Source organism: Canis lupus, chromosome 20, assembly GCF_011100685.1.
Source record: "Canis lupus familiaris isolate Mischka breed German Shepherd chromosome 20, alternate assembly UU_Cfam_GSD_1.0, whole genome shotgun sequence".
Taxonomy (NCBI): Eukaryota; Metazoa; Chordata; class Mammalia; order Carnivora; family Canidae; genus Canis; species Canis lupus.
The window spans coordinates 14,553,182-14,576,927 of NC_049241.1; the positions used below are offsets into that span (position 1 = coordinate 14,553,182).

General features: G+C 37.0%; 1 protein-coding gene and 1 long non-coding RNA gene across 18 annotated transcripts in view; one reads left to right on the plus strand and one right to left on the minus strand.

Annotated features, from left to right (window-relative positions):
- CNTN4 (contactin 4) overlaps positions 1-23,746 on the minus strand; it is a 916,127-nt gene that overhangs the window by 140,210 nt on the left and 752,171 nt on the right. For all 13 annotated transcript variants that reach the window (XM_038565823.1, XM_038565822.1, XM_038565816.1 and 10 more), the window contains 4 exons: positions 23,284-23,386; positions 20,495-20,679; positions 8,216-8,352; positions 4,796-4,925 (listed from right to left, as the gene is read on the minus strand). In XM_038565823.1, coding sequence (XP_038421751.1) covers positions 4,796-4,925; positions 8,216-8,352; positions 20,495-20,679; positions 23,284-23,386 — 555 coding nt within the window. The remainder of the gene's footprint in view (positions 1-4,795; positions 4,926-8,215; positions 8,353-20,494; positions 20,680-23,283; positions 23,387-23,746) is intronic.
- The window catches only part of LOC102153282, a 172,003-nt gene that overhangs the window by 94,857 nt on the left and 53,400 nt on the right, over positions 1-23,746 (plus strand). The gene's annotated exons all lie outside the window — the stretch shown is intronic.

Here is a 23,746-nt window from a genome sequence, read left to right on the forward strand (position 1 = left end):
CCCCATTATGATCCAGGTAAATTAGACAAAGTAACAAAGCATCGTGGTCTGATTCACTTGGTCTGATACAGAGGACAATTAGTTGTCCTCTGTAGAAAATGCTGTTAACACCCTCACAGATTCTTTTTTCTGGCCCTACCAGCTGTGAATGGTGGCTGCTTATCACCTCTGGCTGCCCCTTTCCCTAGGAAATTGGGAGGTTTTGTTCCATCTGCACCCATGTCACCACTCAACCCCTACTGCCACTGCCACTACCATCTAAGGGGTAGCCCAATGATGGACTGATAAACAGAGATTTTAAAAAATGTTATTCTGGGGCAGCCTGGGTGGCTCAGCGGCTTAGCGCTGCCTTCACCCCAGGGCCTGATCCTGGAGACCCAGAATCTAGTCCCAAGTCAAGCTCCCTGCATGGAGCCTGCTTCTCCCTCCGCCTGGGTCTCTGCCCCCTACCCCTCACCGTGTCTCTCATGAATAAATAAATAAAATCTTTTTAAAAAATGGTTATTCTTCTTGCTTCAGGTGAGAATAACTCTGAAATGCAGTTTATAATCCAGATATCCCTCTCTAGGATGAGAATATAGGCTAGACCATGACCTTGCTCAGCTTCCCTGCCCCTTTCCTATCTTGCTTTCTTTTATAGGCTTTACCCTGGAGGACACTCCTTTAATGGCTCAGAGGTACCCCAATCCCCGCTTCTCCTTTTGGGACCTTAGTTGTGCTCTGTCCTTACCCATGACTACATACACAACATAAACATTCTAATAGCATCACAGAAAATCTCAAGGTTGACAATTCAACCAGTAGTCCTTATCACCAATATGATCATCTAAGTGGACACCAATACTAAACATTGATAGAAATGTTGGAGTAGAAAATTTAAATTTTTACCAACAAAATACTTAGCTTTTTTTTTCTTATAGAGGATACAAGTTCCCCATGATTATAAGACTCTATTCACCCTAATTCCAACATACCTTCTTGAGTGGGAAAGAAGGTTGGAATGATGGAACAGCACCCCAGGGATGTCCACAGGAGTACATTACACAGTCAACCTCTTCGATGACGTAGTTTAATACGGGAGAAAAAGTCTAGGAATAGGTGCCTTGAGGAATACTAAGCTATCAATGGTGATAAGTCAGTTACAAACAAGGACATTTCTATTTGATGTACTCAAAACCAGGCCTACTCTAATAGACTGACCTGAAGGTAAAAGTCTATGTTATTCTCCCATCCAGTGAGTAAATCACCCAGCGCCTACATTAATTATTTAGCAGTTTCAATCCATTAAATATAGATATGTTACATACACATTAAATACTCAGAACACATAAAACAAGACCAAGGGAAAAGCCTATTAAATATATGCTTCCTAACTATCTCTTATTCATGACTCTAGGGTTATTACCTATCATGAAAGGGAATCTCCTCTCTAGCACTGGGGGATCCTGGTATTTGATCAATACTTGGAATCAACATTCTTATTTTTTTTTCCTGATAATAAAGTATTTTGTTTTCATTTGGTTTCTATATTCAATTCAAATTCACCATGATTCTGATAAAGGTAATAACAAATCAATTATTTGAGCTCAAAGAGCCAAACTATTACTATTCTTTAAGAAACAAAGTGACTTGTGGAATACGATCTATTACAGCTTCCCCAAGTGAACCAATATTAATTTATGTGTATTTTTAAATAGTGAAATGTCTTCTCCCTTATTCAGTTAAAATGAACTCTGGGGATTTACTTATTCAACACCTAACTGTCCTTTAATTCACTTAGAGTATATTAATATGATTTTTTTGGAAGTGAAAAGGGGACACTAAAGAAGGAACTTCTAAACTTGCTATTCAAGAGTCTCTAAAATTGGTCCTTCATTTTTTCCATCTATCTTAAACTTTGCCCATATACTTTATATATTTGAATCAGAATTTTTAAACATTCAGGATTCTCTATATGCAAGAAACCATCCAGATGTTTTATAACTTTGAGCCTTTGTTAAGGCATTTCACTCTGATCTGGAATATTCCTGGTCCTCTTTTCTGTCAGTTCAAATAAAATCACTGTTCAAGGCTCAGCTGACCAACCCAGTCCATTAGTCAAACTCTCTTTCCTGAATTCCTGGAAGCCTTACTATTTTTTACCACTGTTTGGCCTGTATCATTTACTGATATGCCTTACTGTTCTCATATCCAACATGGTTGAAATCAAAATGTTTAAATAATTTCTCAGGCATTTTCCTCTTATCTTCTCTGCTCTAGCTTGCTGACCTCAGGGCACTTAAGAAAGGACTCAGAGCGAGAATTCATTTGGAATTAGTTCCAGTCAGAAGTGATTTGAAATAAATCTCTGTAAAAGATGGAGCAGTGATTCCCAACTTGCAGGCCTTGAACCCTGAGTAGGGGGAGGGGACAGGGTCTGGAGAAGGCTGTGGAAGGAGTTGTTTTAAGCTATTGCATTTTTATCCACAAGTAAGAGTATATACATACATCTACACACATCTCATATATACTTTGTTATTGTCAGCTGTGGGTAGGTGCTCTAGATAAAAATCATGTGAGAGCCTTTCTCATTTCTAGCTCTGGGACTTCAGTTATTCTCTATAGTCACCCCATAATCATTTTCCATGAATTATAGTCATTTGTTATTATCAAATTTTCTTATTTTAATAAAGGGACCTACCAAATCTTTTTTTCTTATTTTAAAGAATCTTTTAAAATTATAATGGGGTTTTCCAGAGTTGAAAATTGGCAAGCACTCACATAGAGATTTTTAGGACAATGTGATTCATTCATTAGGTGATCCATCCTCAGTTTTAGCTCTTCTAACTAGTTGACATACTGTTTAATAGAGAACACACTTCTTTTTGCAGAAAATCCTAAGTAATCTATCATGCTGAACTGTCCTCCAAGAGAGTCAGTTACAACAACCAATAATCAGATCCAAGCTGGGCAGAGTGAAACCAGCATACTTGTGCCAGAGAAAGTTAGAATTATTGTTCTCAAAATTTATAGAGTAAGAGATATGTGCCTAGGCTTCCAGAAATGTCATGCTTATACTAGTGCCAAGCCAAGGTGATGATTATTCCAGACTGTTCTTAGGCCTCTTTGAAATAGGCTACGGTGCCATGAACTCTCACATACTCTTGTTTTTTATGGGATGTTGGTTTAAGCTAAAGAACTTGGTAAGAAGAACAGTCATGGAAGCTTTCCCTTCCTTTTTTAATTCACATGAGGAAGAAGTACATTCATCTTGGGAACATCTACTTATACATGTAAGTTCTATGTGCTACGTATCAAAAAGTACCTTGCTGAAGAAAAACTCAGGACTCTAAAATTGGGCAAAGCATTGGGATTTATGGCATCAGCTCCCTTTGTGTGCTTCTTTCTCTTATTCATAATCTTTCCATTATGCTCTCCCTAAGAATTAATGCTTAGGTACTTCAGATAAATTCTGAATTCAGAGTCAAGATTTCTCTATGGGACACATGCAAATTGATAGCCTGGAATTTTCTTTTTCAATGGCCATGGGTTTGCCAATTCACTTAACTTATAATTTCATTTATTGATTTACTTAATTTATAATTTATTTTTTACTGTTTTAAAAAATATTTATTTGAGAGAGAAGAGAGATAGAGATGGAGAGAGTACATGAGGGAGGAAAGAGGCAGAAGAAGATGCAGAGAGAGAATCTCAAGTGGACTCTGCTGAGCAAGGAGCCTGAGTTGGGGCTTGATCCCACAAACTTGAGATCACAACCTAAGCTGAAATCAATAGTTGAATGCTTAACCCATTGACCCACTCAGGTGCTACAAATAATTCAAATTTTAAAACAGTAGCATCAATTTCATCACTTAACAAATTCATTCATTCCTACCCTCATTCAATATTTATTGAGTGCATATTATCTGCTTCACTATTGTATTAAATCCTGAGAATAAAATCATGAGTTAAACCAAATATGGTTCTTGACATCATGGGAAGTTAACATGCGATGGGAGAAAAAAAATCCCAGAAAAACAGAAAGAAAAAAGAAATATTGACAAGTGTAAAACCCAACTGTGGTATCTGTTATAAAGGATAATTAAAAGGCAATATAAAAATCTGCAAGAGATGAAGTTGATCTAGGCATGGGGCCAGGTGTGACTTTCTAAGAAAGCAGCAATTGAACTTGGAGATGGAGAAAGGAAAGAGCTAATGAAGAAGGGAAGGAAAAGCATTTCAAGGAGAAGGAACAGTATGTTCCAATAGCCCCTGGAAGAAGAGAGGATGGTGAATGTTGAATATGCAGAACAAAAAAAGTTGGTATAGCTGAAGAGCAGGGGAAAAGGGGTCATATAGTGAAAGAGCTAGCTGGAGAGGCACACCACTTCTGTATACTCTGGAAAATTCAGATGTAGAAGAACAAGATTCACTTTGCCAGCTGTTCTAAGGAACCTTTCCAAAGCAAGTCAATTCTTCCTTCCTAGCTGAAGTTTGTACCAAATCAGCACCATAGCAAGACTGCACAGCATTTCAGAAATCACTCAATTTAGAAGAGTGGTCGATAGAGTAATAAAAATGGGTACCAAGGGAACCATGTTACCCACTGTAAGCATCAATAGAGGCTGATTTAGGAAGTGGTTTCTTTGTATTGCTTGTAGAAAGCATTGTTTTTTTCTCGAGCAGTAACCTTGGTCTAAAAATTTCTTTACCCCTTTTTTTTGGTGGGGGGAGGGGTATTGAACAATACGCCTAGCAAAAGGCATATTAATGTAGTGACTTAATTTTTTTTTTCCTTTTCATTATAAAGACTTACCTATAACACTAAGCTCTGCACTGGAAAAGATAACTCCATGTTTATTCTCTGCCACGCACTGATACATGCCAGCATCTGAGAGGTTCACTATTGTGATGTTGAGCATTCCTTGCTCAATTTGAATTCTATCCTGTGAAGGGAAAGAGGAACACAAAACAGTGACCTTCTACAACCGAGACCTTAAGGCAATTTTGCTACATGTTATATCAAAGGGGCTTAATGAGAAGAAAATAGCCATCATATAAGCAATTTACATAACATGATCTATTTATCTGTCAACTAAATTTGTGGCAGGTCAGATGCTAAATGGAACAACCTTGTACATCAGTTGGTAAATGGAATTTAAATTGTAGGACTCTCTGGAGTTCTCATTGATTCAATAGTGAAAACATTCAGATTAATATCCCCTCTAAATAGATGCACTTGAAATTTAAAATGCTTTTTTTTTTACTCTGAGGTGTTGTGCTAACTGGGGGAAGGCTTGAGGAGGGGGGAAAGTACATCCAAATTTACTGTTTAGAGTATTAAAACACTCAGATTATGAGCAGGCAACACTTTGAAGGTTAATAGAATTATAATCTTCTTGGAGAAGCAGAAATAAATATTTCATATTGGTTTACTCAAAAAAAAAAAAAAAGAAGGTAGGTATTAATAATTTAAGGTTCCCTTACTCTGTTGCTGTCAGTGGCATAATCTAAGTTTAGGACCATCTTCTGGTGGCCGGTTGGAAGAAAGGAAAGTTAGTGCATTGAACAAAAGACCATTCTCATTTGTCAGCCTGAGGATACATAACTTGTATTATCAATTTTCCTAAGTGCCGAACAGGCTCTCCTCCCCAGGAACCTGCCATTTAAAATAAATAAAATAAAGACGTACTGGTTTTCTATTTGCCTTAGGGTTGTGATTTAGCTGGGTAGACACCTTATTAGGCTTTTATCATATCTAGGTATCCATGTTCCCTCACATTAAATAATAGGGAGGAAATGCCTGTTAGTTACCCTATACTATAGTGGTTTGAGTTTTGCTTTTATAATTGGAGCCAGCAGGAGCCCTTCCAGGGACAAGAGAGTAGTACTTGACAGGGTGATAGTCCCCTTTCTGCTTTGTGTGCACTGATGATCCACCATCGCTCACAGCAGGCACTTTTCACTGGGCTGCCTGCGGTGGAGGAAATCTGAGTATGAAAAACTGGCTCTCAACTTGGGGCTTGAGGAATGTCAGGCCATTTGCAATGTCAAATTTCAGTGAACATTTGAGTTCAATTGGAAAATACAATAAAAAAAAGTTAAATTGGACACAGTTGTTCCTCATTCTAAGGTCCTCCTCATCCTCCCTCTTGCTTCATTCCAAGCTCTGTGTCAGGGTCTTCTCCCTCATAGGGGCATTCCTGTATTATGTCAATGTCCCTTCATCACAGATTCTCATGGTACCTTCCAGATGATCTTTCAGAACCAAGGTACTTATTCTTCCAGGTGCTAAGTTTGAGGACTGCTCGCAGCTGGATCTCTCTCTGGGAACTGCTCTTGGCTGAAAGAACTTCCCCAAATCAATGGTCAATGAAGGGGTACAAAGGCAGGGCTCCCTTTGCCTCAATTTAGGAACCACAGGACTTTCTGCTCCAGTGCTCTCCCTGGAGGTCTCTGTTGGAACGGCACCATTGTTTAACCTCCCTCTGCCCAGTGGGCTTCTCTGACTCCTTCAGAGGTGGGGCTCTGAAAGCTTTCCCAGCCTACCTCCTTAATACAAATCTCTGCCACAGAGTCTATTTTTAGAAAATTCAGAGGTGGAGAGTGACTGCTGAAGTATTTCCAAAGAGCATTTGAACGTTTCTTCCCTTTATGCCCTAATCCTCTCCCCCACATGGCTTTTAAGATCTTACTTTCCATATAACCAATTCTGAAAACCTCATTCAAACAAACTTTGGTAGTACTAATCCAGTAGACATTTAACATTTGGATCCTGGACCGATTACTTACTAAGGATGGATGTTGACCTTAGGCAAACTGCTCTGCGACGCCCATTTTACAGATAAGTCGGTTTCCTTGTCTATACATTGGGCATAGCAATAGCAAGGACCTCATAAGGTTCCTTGTGAATATAAGATGAGACCATGTGTTTGAAGTGGCAAGATAGGTTAGTACTTGTTAATGTCTGAGAAGCAGACCTTCCAAATCCTTTAAAAATATTATTATAACCTATCATTTCCCCTTAAAAAATGAATAGTCCACATAGAGTTTTTATTTCAGTGGTTATATATTTCTATAATTTCCATTTTATTCTTTTAAAGTCTATCTGCTTATCTTTTCAAAATATCTTGTTTATTTTCATGGACATGATTTCTTCATTTAACTCTTTCAGCACTCTAAACATACTTACTCCTATTTCTATTCCTATTGTTAGAGTATTCTATAGATTGGCTATCTTTCTAAAAAATAAATATTTGCATATGTTTTGGAATATTGTTTGCAGGCTTATTTGTGAAAAGGAGTTATTCTTCTTTGTTTTGTCTTTATTCCCATTAGCAGTTTTAGGGCTCCTCTACCTCATCCCTAGGCCACCAGTCCAGAAACAGATCTACTCATGGATTCTCTGAGTTCCCGATCTGTGAGGATGCTCAAATTACTGCAGCTCTCATCCCAGAGCCAGTGGGAATCACAGTCCAGGACTTTCCACCTGCCTTGCACCACAGCGTCCTATTACAAAAGGCAACAATTTGGCTGCTTCTTTTACTGTATGGCAATAGGTGGGGAAGATCCACACTCTAAGCCTTTACTGCAAAGATATTGTATCCTGTCTCCAGAGAGAGGATATACTTTTTATAAACCTGAGCTCTCAGATATCCCTGCCTGCTCTCAGCCTTATAGTCTGGTGCTTCCAGCCCCAATGATCACTTTTAGTTTTTGTTCCTTTACTGTTGCATTAGAGATGTTTATCTTACATTTACATATGTCATTATGACATGTTTGGAGGCCAGAGTGGGTGTTTTGATGGTGATCTTATTGGACATCACATTGTCCGGAAGTATCCACAGATAGAAGAGAATAACAAAACCACACTGAAATGAAAATTTGTATGCTGAGGTCTTATTCTCTCTTATCTAGAACATACACAAATTCGTATCTTAGCACAATTACATGTTCCAGACTTTCTGCATAACTTTTCCAATCGTACAGCCAAAAATGTTAATTTGTGAAAACCAAAGATTCTGTATAGAATCTTAATTGAACAAGGCTGAAGAACTGGATTTCTGTACAGTTTCTATATATCAATTGCATTCACTTCCACTTTTTCCACTATTAATAACATTTGGTTGCTTATTATTTTGGAAACAAACCTTATCATTTTCCTGCTTCCATAACAATGAAGCCACATTAAATATTACAGTCAATAGTAAGACACAATTATCATCAATTGGCTTACCCGAGTTAAGAGTGGTTCACCATTTTTTAGCCACCTGTATGTAGGTTTGGGCCTTCCATTTGCTTTACATTCCCAAAAGACATTTTCTTCTATGGCCACATGTATATCATTTATTTTTTGAATCCAATTTGGTTGAGCTATAGCAGTTCAGAAAGCAAAGATGTATATTCAGTGTATGTTCAATCTATTTTTATCACATGCAATCAAGGGACAAAAGTAGGCTTATAATAAAATTACTTTTCCAGATGTTTTGCAATTACAAGACTGGTTAAGAGTTCAGAGGGTACTTTTAGAAGACAACCCACTCTATGTCTAACTTGGAATGTCCTGTTTTTGCAGCCCATGTGGCTGGTCTTTTAATTGCAAAAGGCAGAAAATAAAACTAGCATTGCCATATGGCAAAATTAACTGTCCCTCTCCCCCAAGTATCTATTCTTTTTTTTATTTTTTTCCTTTTTGTAAGAGAAATATCCCACACTGCCCCACCATTTTTGGCTGGGCTCATGTCTTCCTAGATACATATTACATTTCCCGGATTTCTTTGCAGTTAGAGGTAACCATGTGACTAAGTTCAAGCTAAAGGTACCTGTGTGAAAGTAGTGAGAGCAACTTGCAGGTAGTTTACTGAAAGATACTTGTCCTGGACACTTTTTTTTGTGTGTGTGTGTGTCCTGGACTCTTATTGTCCCATTCCAATGATGGGGGGAAAAGTGACAGTTGCAACAGCTTCAGGCTCATGGAGAAAAGCTATGTAGGAAAAAAATTCTGACTCCCAGTCTTGGATTTTGAATGACCCCACACCCACCAGCTGATTTTTGGGGAGATATGTGGGAGAGAAATAAACTTATTTTTTAAGCCACTGTATATTTGGGTCTCTTTGTTACAGCAGCTTAGTTTGTCTCTGATACACTTCACTCCTACACATTGTATAGATAATTGTGTAGCTTCTTTCTCCGTCTAGACTATATCACTGTTTATTATTGACTTATTTCATATTGATAGAATGTTATATACAAGAGTATGGCTGGGAATCCCAAATCTCTGAATGAGTTCTGATTTTTACCAAAACTTTCTTAGGAAATCCAGTCTTGCCCACAGTCTAACAGGAATGCAAGGCAGCACTTAACTCCCACATTACCCACTGCCCTACACCACTCCCACCAACCAAACTATGCCACCTTTCTCTTGCTTCAGTTGAAGTCACACTTTTTTTCATCTTATTCTCAATAAAGACAATCTTAATCCCACATTCCATAAAATATCTTCATAAACATCAAGTCTTGCATAAAGCACAATTCATGCTATTATAACTGTAAGAGCAAATGTATTTAAGTAGAAAACCTTCAGCCCAAAATTTATGCAGAAGAGGACCACAGTTATCATTCTGGATAATTTTCTTCTTACAGAGCATTTCTATTAGGGTAATGCCTACCAATATAAACCTAATAGTTAGAATTGTTATCAGTATTTAATCAGAAGATGTTAATCAATATTCTTAACATGCCTCTTAGCTGACTTGACCTCAGTATCTCCATTTAGTGAGGCTTCAAATTATCTATAATTTAATTCAAAAGGAAATTACTAGTGTTCAGGCTAAACTGTCTATCTTACCTACTTACAAATAAACAAAACTCGAAAAACACTCAACAAGTCATTTAACCAGCAGAGGTCCCTAGGTCCTTGTTTTCTCCTTTTTCCATCTTCAAGCAGTTGCATGTTTTTCAAGGAGCAAAACACAATCTTACAAATCCTCTACTGATGGAGATGATGCATTGCTGCATATGAGGGGAGGCTGAAAGGGTCGATTTTCAAAAAAAGTTATAACATCAACAAGCATTAATTTGAACAAAAGGTTATAACCTTCATCCTTGAAAGAGCAGCAAGTCTGCCATTGTTCTATATCTTCCTGCTGCTAATGCAAAGGGAGCTCAAAAGGTAGATACATTTTCTGTTCTCTGCTTGGAGAATTTGATGTGTAACCATGATAGGGCTAATGGCAGTTGTGTGCCTGATTTCACATTCAACTTGCTGAATATTTACCCCCCACAGAGTCCATGAAAACAAAGCAAACAAGAAAAGCTACAGAAATCTATGTGGAATATTAACAACTAAGCCAAACTTTTCAAAGAGACTGAGGGAAAAAATAAATGGAAGGGCAAATATAACTTATGAAGCAATGTCAAGTTGAAGTTCAAAAAGGAAACATCAAAACCACGTGCAGAGACTGAGATTTCAATGTCATAGATTTCCTGTAACACTTGGGCTTATTCATTGCTTTCTCTCAAAAATATAGAAAGCTAGAAGCAAAACCTTGCCATCACAAAAAAGGAGATGGGGCAGGGAAGGGAGGGTCTTGAGAGGATTATGAAAAGATCTTGTAAACTTCTAATTACTTCCATGGGTTCTTTTTGTGACTTCCAACAGAGTTATGGAAGTTAAGGTGCTGGACCAGAATGCTCAATGGTAGTTATTTGTGCCAGCCCAGGTGAAATCACAAGTGAATTCAACATTGTGAAACATCATTAAATACTTTCTTTGTTTTTAGAGTAAAATTAATTCATAAAGCTGAATCTGAAATGATAAATATATTTTCTTTTTGAAGTGAATACCTGGACAAGGACCCAGGATTAGGAAAAGAATATCATATTATATAAATGGCAAAGAATGAGATAATCTTTCTTTTTAACATGCCAGTTGCAGATCCATAGGGCAGAAGCCCACACAGTAAAGATTTCTGCTGCCACTCACTGAGATTGGATGAATCAGATCTAAGTGGGTGAGTTTCTTGTATAAAGTCCCATGCCTGATGGAAATTATTTTTATTCCTCCATATCTCTTTGGGTCACCTAGTTCAAAGTCCTTGAATAACAAATGATCCATTTTAGTGGATGACAGAAAACATGATTTACTTGGGCAGAGGTGCCTAATGCATATGGGCCTATGGTATTTACTTCCTAGTTTCAACTACATTTTAATGACTCCATGTCTAAATAATAACTCTAAATGAAGCCTGAACAGGTTGATATAGCACTATTATGTTTAAATGTTTTTTTGGGGTAATATATGTAGATTCTACATATTAAACATAATTAATCACATCCATATATTAAATCATCTATTTTGGTGATTCATGTTCTTTTAAGGTTTGAAATGGATTAATTCCCCCTCTAAAACATATCAAGTCTTGTTCTCAAGCTACAAATTCAAATATAAAGTTAAATGATTGTATTGGATTTGACCTGTGACACTGTTAGTTTCTTGGATAGATGAACAATCTTTTCATTTCAATCTTTTGTGCAATAACTGCCAGAAATGACCTAAATCTTTATATATTCCAGTCACTGGAATCATGTAAGCATCATATCCAATAAGAATTTCTATCGCAGATGGATATAATTTGAACTTAGTGGCCGAATAAATCTCAAAGGTAATGAGATCTCTGATTGTCCAAAACCAGAAATTTCTAAAAGGAAGAAATGCCATCATAAGCCCTAGAACTTAGAAATTTAAAAATGTAAAAAAGGATATGCTGGAGAAAAGCATTTATTTTATTTTCATTTTTAAAAAAGATTTTATTTATTTATTTGTTCATGAGAGACACACAGAGAGAGAAAGAGATGTAGGCAGAGGGAGAAGCAGGCTCCCTGTGAGGAGCCTGATGTGGGACTTGATACCAGGACACCGGGATCACGCCCTGAGCCAAAGGCAGATGCTTAACCACTGAGCCCCCCGCAGGTGCCTCTGGAGAATAGCATTTAAATTACTATTGCAAAGATGGGCCCAGTAGCCATTAGAAATTATTTCTGGTATCTTACACAGTCTTGGAGAAGATGAATCAGCTTCAGGGAATGTAGATGTTTAGCTAAAAATGCTTCAGAAGTTTATTGGTAGTGGGTTTTATGAACCTGAAGATAATTACTCAGCTTCAATTTAACACCTATGTATATAGTTGCTTCCCAAATCTTTATCTCCAGCCTGGAATTTTGGACTGTTGACAGAATCCTTGAGGTATTCTCATTAACTTTGCCTTGAATCCAACGTTCCAAGTGCTGGCACTTGAATGATTCATCTCCAAACCTTACTGTATAGTCTTCCAACTTCTCCTTACAGTCTCTTCTTAAGTCCTTGACTTCCCATTTGCATATCATTGAACTGGAAGACCAGCTTTACCAGAAATACTGATATTGTGTTCCGAGATAGGGTCCATATTTGATATTCATTCAGCCCTCATAATCTACCATCCTCTGACTTCAGGCTCTCATCCACTCAGTACATATCAGCAGGCAAGCACCCTAATATGGCGGTTTTCAAATTCAATTCTGTGAAACTCTGAGGATTCTGAGGAGGTCCTGTCTTCAACTAGAGAAGCCTTGGTTTGTTTTAAATATTGAGAATTTAATGTAGAAAAAAAGGAACTTGATGATTAAACAATACATGCACTTTGAAAAATACTATGCTGAAGCCATCTAATCTTGTTTTGTAAGAAGTAGCTTGGATTTGGAGCCTGGTGATTGAAAGCTTTTCTCATTTAAATTGAGGCAAGGTTAGACTTAACAGTATCTGAAGTCTCTTCTAACTTTAATATGCTAAATCTTTAGATTGCATCTTGAACCAATCTAATTCTTGGATCTCCTGGATTCTCTGTTAATTTGTGCTTCCCTCAGACACTCCTAGTTAGGGTCTCTTTACCTCTATATTGCACTTTTGCCTCTGGCAATGGCAATACCATGAGGTCAACTCTCTCACAGGTAACAATCATAAACTCTGCACAGAAGGTAAAAGTCAACTATGGAAAGGCATATTGGAGTGCAACCAAAAGCAAGTACATTTCTATTAATAGGCATTCACTAATAAATACAACAGATACGATTGTGGGAAATAATCTGTGAGATAATGGACAGGATTTGTGAATGTGCTTTGTACACTGTAAATGTTAGACATACTAAGAGAACACTACCATCAATTCTTATTTTTAGGCTAATAGTTACACTACTCTATCATCTGGTTCTACTCAGTTCTCTTACTTTCTCTCCAACTATGCCCAGTGAACGCATAGTCCTTGGCAAGTAAGGGTCTTCTTTGTCCACAAGTCCAATAAATCAGTTCCTCCTCAAAACTTTGATCTTACCACTTTGTCTTTTTGAAACATTCTCTTCCACTTCATTTCCAACCTGTTTTTACTCTGAAGAAACACCTCCTCCACAAAGCCTTCTCTGATCTTCCAATTGTAGTCCTTCTGAATAGATTCTGTTCATTTGGCATAAACAGCCTATTTTGTGCCATTACTTGTTTTTGTAAGGCCTTAAGGTTGGTTCACTAACCCCATATCTACCCAAGAAAACCAAGCTATTACTCTAGCCTAACATGGATTAATTTCCTTTTAATTTTCAACTTACTCACTACCTAGTGATTCTCAGAATCTGTTCTTACTGCGTTGAGCTTATTTCTTTCTCCTTCCCCTATCTACCTTCTGAACAAAATACTACCAAAGCATGATGCTATTTCTTTATGGAATATCTCTTCAGTATCACTTTATATATGTTATTTCTCAACCTTATAGTAATCTGTAGGCTAAATAGAATTATCCTCATTTTATAGATGAGGCCTCGAAGTAGTAAGTTCTCAATTCAGAAAGTGGTTCAGTTAGGATGGGCACACAGGCCTGCTTATCTCCAACATCCATCTCTATCTGTAGGCTCTCAAAATATTTTCAACCCTACCATCAGTGATGATGTGAGCATACTTTTGGATCTGTGTCTCTCAAAGTGTGGTCTCAGGACCATTGGGGTTTCCCAAGCCTCTTTCAGAAAGCCCATGATATCTTTTCCTCCCAACTACCTATCTGTATGAGATCAAGTTTTCTTCTGTTAAGACAGACATTAAAGAGATTTACAAAAACATAAGCAATACCCCTTTTGTCATTAATTTTTTGGGGAAAAATACAGTTTCTTAAAATATATTATGTTACATGTTGTCATTTTAAAATAAACTCCTAGGGCAGCCCAGGTGGCTCAGCGGTTCAGTACCACCTTCAGCCCAGGGTGTGATCCTGGGGACCCAGGATCCAGTCCTACGTCAGGTCCCTGCATGGAGTCTGCTTCTCCCTCTGCCTGTGTCTCTGCCTCTCTTTCTCTCTGTGTCTCTCATGAATGAATAAATAAAATAAAATAAAATATTCCTAAATTAAATTCTCAGTTTTAATTTTTAATATGATATAGATAGATAGATAGATAGATAGATAGATAGATAGATAGATAGATAGATACAACCCACATAAGCAAAAATTCTTTGGATATAACCAACATAAGCAAACATTCTTTGAAGTATTTAACAAATTTTAAAGGTGAAAAAAATGGCTGAAACCAAAAGTGTGAGAACTTCTACTTTAGACAAGCACGGGAACTTTCAGATAAACAAATCCACTTATGTAAAGCTTGCCATGAGTATATTTAAACAGTAATCCTGTGGTATAAAAATTGTAATAGTACCTCTGCTTTCTATGGTAATACAGAGTGAGGGAACTGCATTGTATTTCAATGTATTCTCCTTGATATAACCTTTTCTTCCCTAATCTGAGGCTTCTCTTGTCCTAAGGATCTCATGTCCCCACTTCTGTATTATTTCCCACTGGCCATCATTTACAATATGTTCTCAGTGTGCACCTCTTGAAAAATTGCAGCAAGCCATTTTATTAGAACTACCAGATAAAGAAAAGGAAACAAAAACTGTTGACTTTATCTTAAGTGACACTGAGGGAAATTGAGGGTCTCAGTATCAGTTCTGTCCAGGATAATTAAGCAGACTATTGCTCTACTGTGAAATTACCTTATCTGTTGTGTTCATCTTTTTGGTCACTGTGTCCTTTAAGCCACTTTGTAGGGCTGAATATTATCTAGTGATCACATATACGTAGCATATCCGGGGGGAAATTAGTATGCTATGCTGTCTGATGCTTCTGTATTCACTTATTGATGACCTTAGAGATACTCAAACATTTGTTTGCAGAGTCCTCAAGCCTACAGTTTTGCCATTTAAGCCAAAGGACCATAGCATACAAGGTCTAGACATACAACTAAATATGTAATTTAGAAATGAAAATAAAAAGAGCTCTTTTGGACTCAATAATCAGTTGATTATCTTAGAAAATAGGAAGTGAGAAAGTCAATTGTCCATCTGGATGTTTTCATTTTATGATGCTGGTTGTGGAAAATACAGAGAAAAAGTAGCCAGGTGATTAATGGATTTCCCCCTTACCTATTGTATTAAAATATCTTCTTGGCAGAAAAAGTAATGTGCAGTATAACAGAAAGAGTAGCTCTAGTCATAGCTCTAATTCTCACTCACCCTATGATCATGGGTAAGTTAATTTATGTCTCTGGGCTTTATTTTCTTTGCTTATAAAAATCAAAGGGTTGGCCCCAATAGTTCCTTCCAGTTCAAACATGACAGGATTCTATGAATGATAAGCCTGCTCAAATATTCTGTTCTCTGTTTCCTAATGGTGAAGATGATTTTACTCTCTTAACACCTGTTACATATAGGAGAAATTACAAAAGAGTATTAAATATCAGATTCTTTAGTTCACACTTCATTCTTCTAAATGATGACTATATAATACTATTGGTCTATCTGTGAAAGAAAGGAAGTGACTATACAGACACAATGAGGTGGAAAAATGAGTAATTATCAAGTGAATTAAATATATTTTATACATTCCTTTCCCTTCTTCAAAGATAATTACTTTAGCACTCTCATTCTACTTTGTCTATGTAGACTGTCTACAATACCTGATGTGACAGCAAGCTGTTAGCTTTGTAAGAACCAGGAACACTTTTGCATGAACCCACTTTAATCTGCTTCACTCTGCCACTTGCAAACAGCTTAGGAGAGAGCAATGTTTCTCACAGTGTGGACTCTAGACAAGCTATGACAGCATTACTGAAGCATAACTTTTAAAAAATGCAAATTCTCAGGCCCCATTCCAGTCCTACAGAATCAGAACCTCTGTGGGGGGGGGCCCAATATTCAGTATTTTAATAAATTTTCCATGTTATTCTAATGCACATTGAAGTACAAGAACCTCTATCTAACATGGAGGAACAAGCATGGCATTTGGAATCTGGCTCTGTTTCTTACTATGTAAACTGAGGTTGGCTACATAATCTCTTTGGGAAGCAGTTCCATCTACAAACTGAGTTTATTAGAATGGTAAGTTTTATTGGCTCTAGTTCCAAAATTTATCTCAAGTATCTCCATTTATTTTCTTTCCTTGAGTCCTAGCCACCAACATCTCTTACCTAGATGGGTCCCTGACTGATTATCCTGCTTTTGCTCTAGGTTCCCCAGAATCTATTCACCACAAAGCAACTAAAGTGGTCTTCTAAAAACATGAATCATATCGAGTCATTCCCCTTCTTAAAATCCTCCAATAGTTTTCCATTATACTCAGAATGAAACCCAAACTCTGCCTGGCTTGTGAGGTATGTGTCACCCTCCTATTTTTCAAGACTTTTTGCTCTGTCTCACCATGCTTTAATTATACTGGTTTCTTTGATGCAGCTCAAACATATCAAATCGTTTTCTGTCTCCGGGTCTTCGCAATTCCTTGCCTTCTGCCTGGGAGGTACTTCCCTCGAAAGTCTGGCTTTTGCTCACCCTTTGGTGTTCAGCTCAGAGTACAATTCTCAGACTAGTCTTCCCTGACTACCTTATGGAGCCTTTCCCCTGCTCCTAATTATTTTATGCCATATCATCCTAATTATTTTCTTCATAATTCTTATCATAATATGAAAATTTCTAGTTCATTTATTTGCTTAATAGTATATTGTCTTCAACTTCTAGTAGCAACAATCTCCTTGAGGGCAGGGAGTTGTACTGTAACCCTATTGCCTAACATTGCCTACCATTTGTATAGAGACCTCTTCTAACAGGCTTGAGTAATGTTAATAACCTGAGCAAGGCAAAAGGGGCCAGAGTGACCATGGAGCTGAATGCAAACAGGATCATTAAGCTACTCACCTTGAAATAGTCATAGGCCTTAACTGACCAACTACAACCAGGCACAGTTCCTAAGATTATCAAAATAAGGAAAGTTCCATATATTCCCATACTCCACCCTGTAACTATAGCCCCTTACCACCACCTCATGGTTGACATTCTCTCCTTTGCTGTCTTGCCTACTGCTCCTTTGCAGTGTATTAAATAAACATCTATCTCCTTTGTTATGACTCGGGTGAATTCTTTCACTGCTTGTGCCGCCATCCGCCACCCAATCAGGATGCCCCACAATACAGCAGGCAATGAAAAGAATATTTGTTGAACGAATTAATAAGATATTAAAATCACTGGAAAATTTCTACCTTAGCAACAAAGATTTATTGTATCTTATTCTTGAAAATTACAGATCTATTTGTAGAAATTTTTTATGCTGAAAAATGTCTGAAAAAAGCAGATTAAAACTAGACTACACTGTATAATGTATAAATTTATCCAGTCACTATTTCCCATACCTGAAACAAATGTAACATTGTGTGTCAACTATACAAAAAAAGAAAAAGAAAGAAGGAAAGAAATAAAGAAAACATCAAAACTAGAGACCACACTGGTCAAGTATAAGTCATGGCAAAAATAAAATAAATTGGAAAGACAGTGTAGGGTAAAATGTTTTATGTCTGAACTAGTTTTAAATCTTCACACATCCTAAACATGAGTAGCACATGCTAACCTACAAATACAGTTATAGTGGGAATACACCAGCCAGGAATAGAAGCTTCCATCATTCTGACACAGGGAAGATGGGAACAATGGAATCAGGTCTAGGAGGCCTTTGGAGGAAGGTTAAATGGTTCCAGTTTTAGACAATAAAAATAGCCATTTTGCTAAGCCAGATGAGAAGTTAGCACACCTGTGGCTGTTGAGGTGGCGATTTGATGAACAGAATAAACAACTTAGAACCATAAAAGAGAAACAGGTTCCTAAACTCAAACCCATGGTTTATAATCCCTGAGCATAGCACATCTTAATGTTGTAAGAAATTCTCTTGTCAACAAAGACAGAATGTTCATGGATAAGTGACTGGGGCTATTTTCTCCCCTTTTGTGATCTACATAGTGATTTTAATTATAATAACTCATTTAAATTGGAGATCTAGACAGCTGGATATTGGGAACTCAGCATTGGGAAAACCCAATAGAGACCAAAAAAATGAGAGAAAAAAAATGACAGCCAAGCACTTTTGTATAATTAATCTCTCCTGTGACAATGAAAACAGTTCGATAATTTCTGTGTCACTGATATGCTAGTTGAGGAAAAACAAAAGAATAAACATAGATGCAACAGCCAAGTGCTATTAAAGTCAACTGATCTGACAAGCTTCTAATACCAAGGGTGGTTGACAACTGAGAAAAAAGCTGAGTTATCTTCAGAAAGCAGGCAAATTTCATTCTGCTTTTTCCCCCATGCATGGATGCAGATAACTCCATTTAAAAGGGAAACACTGTTAGAACCTGATTTTCATCTCTAGGGCAGGATCCCTGAAGAAAAAACCATTTTACTGCACAAGGCTGAGGGCCAGTGACAAGTTTGAGTCTCCAAAACAGTACCTCTGGAGTACTCTTTTTCCAATGCAGGAAAACTTTGACCCACTAGAAAGCACTACATCAACTCCTGGTTACAGAACATTTCATACTTTCATAACAAAAACAGATACTTCACTTAAAAAGAGTAAAGTGAAAATACTTTATTCAATGAGTTGAGCAACTCAAATAACACTTAGGAACAACCACACTAAATTGAGCAGTCTATTCAACTAATACAAATGAGAAAACATTGGCTATTTACCCGAATATTTTCAGGTTGTCCTTACCTGACAAATAAATAATTATTACACTTGTGAGAAAAATGTACCCTAAACACTTGAAAGATACATCAATTGTATCTCACTAAACATGTAACTTTTGGTCTTACATTTTTCAGTCAATTAACTACGGAGTCTTTTGCTTTTCACCCAAAGTATCAACTACCACAGTTTAAGAGTAAAGATTAAATATCAGGTCCATCAGTTGGTTTGAGCAGAATTAGTTCTTCATAATTGTTGAAGAAATATGAATGATTAAAGAAGTGTATAAATTTGTTCAAACAACTGTTGCTCAGGTCATCATGTGAAATAGTTCCTAGAGCCATGTGTGCTCTCCTGTTACCCTGATATATCAGGTGTGTGAGTTCTGAATCCTGAGGGTCATGTGGGGGAGTTCCTTGCAAGCTAGCTGATACTCCAAATCTCTGTTCAGTTTTCGATCATGCTTCTATGATTAATGAACAAAATATTTGGCTATATCTTAAAACCAAAATGCTTTGGAAGAAGAAATGGTTAAATAAATAGACCTTTATGGTATCTGTTATCGCAAAAAATAAGAACATTTAAAACTTTTGCTACAACCTGCCCCTAAGGAGCTACTCTCAGCATTTTAATATACATTGTTGTATATTTAAACTATTTGTGAATAATTATCAATCTATGGTATTTATTTCCAATATCCCAGAAAGATGGGATTCAAACATGTTCCAATTTGGCAGAACTCAATTTGCTTTCAAAATGCCTATCCAATGAGATCCCATTTTGGATTTCAAATCGATGCCCTAACAGGGTTTCCAAGACTGGCTAAATTGGCGACCACGTGCTAGCAGTTTTACATTTATATTATGTTTGGATCAATGCCGATGATTTGATTGGAACAGGAGCAGCTGCACATAAAAAGTCTTTGGGGTGAGAGAGATTTGTCACGCTCCACTCTGATAAGAACTAAATTTGGGGAGTATGCATTTTGAAATGTTCGTGGTACCACATTAAATTGCTATCAAATACAAGCAATTACAAAGAATTAACATGAGCCCCAAATCAAAATTTGAAAGAAGAAAAGCATACAGTTTAAAATGAAATAAATCAGGAGAAAGAATAACAAAAGGTTTCCTGTGTCAGGTTTACAGCTTGATGGCAAGAAGAAAAATGCTTCCTTTGCAAGTGCATTTCCACTAATACGCATCTCCCAAACACCTCAGCCTGATTTCTTCCCCTCTGCCCTGTCAACATCCTTGTCCCCCACCCTCACTCTCCACACCCAGAATCACCCAGGGAATGCTAATTAGCAGCAAACCAAGGGTTTTACACAGTCTTATTTTACATGCTCTTTCCCAAAAAGCCTGAATGCAAACCTCCCAGTTTATGCTTTTAATGCCAAGGTCTGTAGCATTACAAATGATAAATTGGAAATGCAAACTTACCATAAAAAGTCAACTGTCCCCTTGCTACATTTTTCCCTCTTGAATTTTCAGCCACACATTCATATAAACCAGCATCTTCCTGCTGAAAATTGGGGATTTCAAGAATTCCATTTGACTTGTGTCTTCTGGCTTTCCTTGCTATAGGCTTTCCATCAGCTCTTCTCCAGATAATAGTTGGTACTGGACTGATAGCAAGAATAAAAAAGAGTGAATCAAATTAGAGAAAACTTTTTGAACCTATGCTTCCCATAACTCCTTCCTTCTTTGTTCTAAACATATAAGCTTGCCTTAGACAGTATTCCCCAAATTTCACTCATTCACATATCACTAAGATTTTAACCATATCCACATTTCTAGTATTACTATATATTGTGTTTTTCTTAGAATCAAATAACTTTTCTTAACCTTAAAAATATGTAATATTATCACTAAAATAAAAACAGATTTTTATATGCTTGTTATATTTTTTAGTATAACTGTTTTTTTCCTAAGGCATAAATATGACAATAAAAATTTCCATGCACAAATGTGTCAGAATGAAAAGGACAAGCAAATTTTTTCACATTCCTCCCATATGAGGTCCAGATCCTCCTTTGCATTAAAAACCCTGTTGAGTTGTCTGACTACTTTGGTTATTGAAAGAAGACAGAGGGATGTTGTGCCAGTTTTGAGGGTCAGGCAATAAGAAACTAGCAGCTTCTGCTTTCTCTCTCGGAAAATTCTCTACAGAACCTTACCAACTTATAGCAGTAGTTCACTAGGAGAGTGGTTTGGGGAAATTTCACTTAAATTAGTAAGATAAGGAAAGAAGCCATCTGTGGGGTCTTTATGTACTCTCAAGGCATCTATCATCCTACAGCCAGAACTGTGAGAACACAACTTAAGTTGCAAAGAGGGCATCGTTGAGTCTGCAAATCAATGGTTTAGCAAGCTAACCACAGCTTTTAAGATTGCAGCTTCCTACCAGGGGATACAATTATTTACTATTTATTTTGCACAAAAACACACACACAGAGAACTAATTAGGCTAAAGACTTGCTAATCTTCTCTGGAAAACCTGAGATGGTATTTAAAAAATTAAAGCCATCAGTTCTACTATACTTGTTTAGAACAATTTAAGTTAATTCAACAGACACTAACTCAAGATACAGAAAGGGCTCTATCAAAAGTACATTACTGGTGCCTTTACATTTGATGAGATATACACTTAATACATGCCTTTACAAATAACTGTACTTAGACATAGTCTTCCCGCTCTTAACTGGGCAATGATGATGTGTTTCGGCAGCTGGATGTGCATCCCCAAACATTTCTGTGTAGACTGGAGGAGCCCAATTTTGGTCTCTTGTTTTTATTCCAGTGCCATTCAAGCAGTGTGAATAGAGTTTAATTCATACCCCCTTTGAAGTATGAACGATGTGAATTTTTCTCTTTTTCCAAAGAAAGATTTTTTAAGGTGTCACCTTGCATAGTTTACCAAATTTATACCTAGCCTATGCAGCTACCTGCTTTCACCTTTTCCCTGGATTGTATTTCCTAATGTATATATTTAAAATAAAAAATGTGATGTAGCCATGTTATATAACTTAGCAATCTGCTTTTAGTCTCTTAGCAATAAATCATGGGTATTTTCTTACTTTTCATATGTTGCTTTACAATTTGACTTTTAATGTCTGTACAGCATTCAGTCCTACAGATAGGTCATAGCTTATTTAATGTGGTAAGTTTCCAGGACATAAGAATTTACCACTGTATTGTATTGTGCCAAAGTAAAGATAATATTGCAGCTTAAACTGCCTTGATTTAAAAACACGGAAACCCAAAAATCCTTTTATTAGAGCGGAAAATATAATGAGAAAAAGGAATGTCTTTCTTCTATGGTTGGTGTAAAATGCAAAAAATATACAGAAACAGATTACATGCTGATAGGAGGGGGGTTGAGTACAAGTTAGTGTTGCTGCTTTAGTCAACATTAGGGCACAGGAAGAGGATGGGGAGTTAGCAGTGGGTTAGCTGAGAAGATGGGGTTGGGTGTACAGAGTAACATCAATCATTAAAATCCACAGATGACCTAAAAATTCTCATTTTAGATGACAGTGTGTATCATTTATGCCAAATCCTTTTTTCAGGGTTACTGGGAGAATCTTAACTGATCTGTTTTTCATTTTCTTTATGTCCTCTGAGAGATACACTATGGAAAGGCAAACTGGATCTCAGGTTCATCACTCCACAGATTTAATAATAAAGTCATGAATAATTTTCAGATAAGCCTCTAAAATAGAGACTCTCTTAAAGAATCTAAGGTCTCACCTATATTTAGCCAGAACAGAAGGAAATCCAAACTAGGGAGAAGAGACTAATAATTTAAAAAGAAATTCAAGAAAAGTTTGATGCATCCTCTGTAAACTAGTGCCAGAATGAAAGTCCATATTTTTCCAAATAGTCAGCTTGAGCGTACCTCAAATGAAGGCCATTGTTTTCCTGTCATTCTGGGTTAGACAGCATGCACATTACAGGTCACAATAATAGAACAAAATACTTTTTCAGAATTGCCCATTCTCTTCTTCTTTGTGGCCCTGTCAATTGTGGCAGCCTAATCCCCTTGTGCCATTATAGGTCCCCTCTCCATGGTAAGAGGGCAGAAACAAAGATGCATACGTAGAATTACAAAGAGAAAGGCTTGACTTACTTTCAGTTACTGCAGAAACCATCACTGTGAACAGTGCAAATAAAATTCTATATCTGCCCAGCTAAATAGAGGACAAGATGGAAGAGAAACCAGAACTTACTTTCCTAAGGCAAAGCATTCCAGCTTCACTGTTGTTCCTTTGGCAGTCGGCACCGTTTCTGGGAAGTGCACTTCTATTTTTGGCTCATATTCACCCATCACCCCTGTGAATAAACAATGGAACTAAGTCTTTGTGGTTCTTTTAAAATGTACACAAGTGCTTTATCTCTTAATGTAGGATGTTCTAATACATCATTATGTGTGCAATTAATTTCTTCATTTAGAGCTGGTTCTATCTCTAACCAGCCTTGAATTGTGGCTCTTCTCCCAGTTCCTATGAGGGTAAATTCTGTATCACAGTGCCATACCATCTGCCTAGGATCAAATTCTCCATGTATATAACTTCACTTATCAAAAAACCTTTTTTTTTTTTTAAAGGCAGTCATAGGACCAAAAAAGGAAAGAATAAAGTCTTAGTCATCAGGAATATCAAGTAAATTATCTTTTTTGAAAACATACTGCAT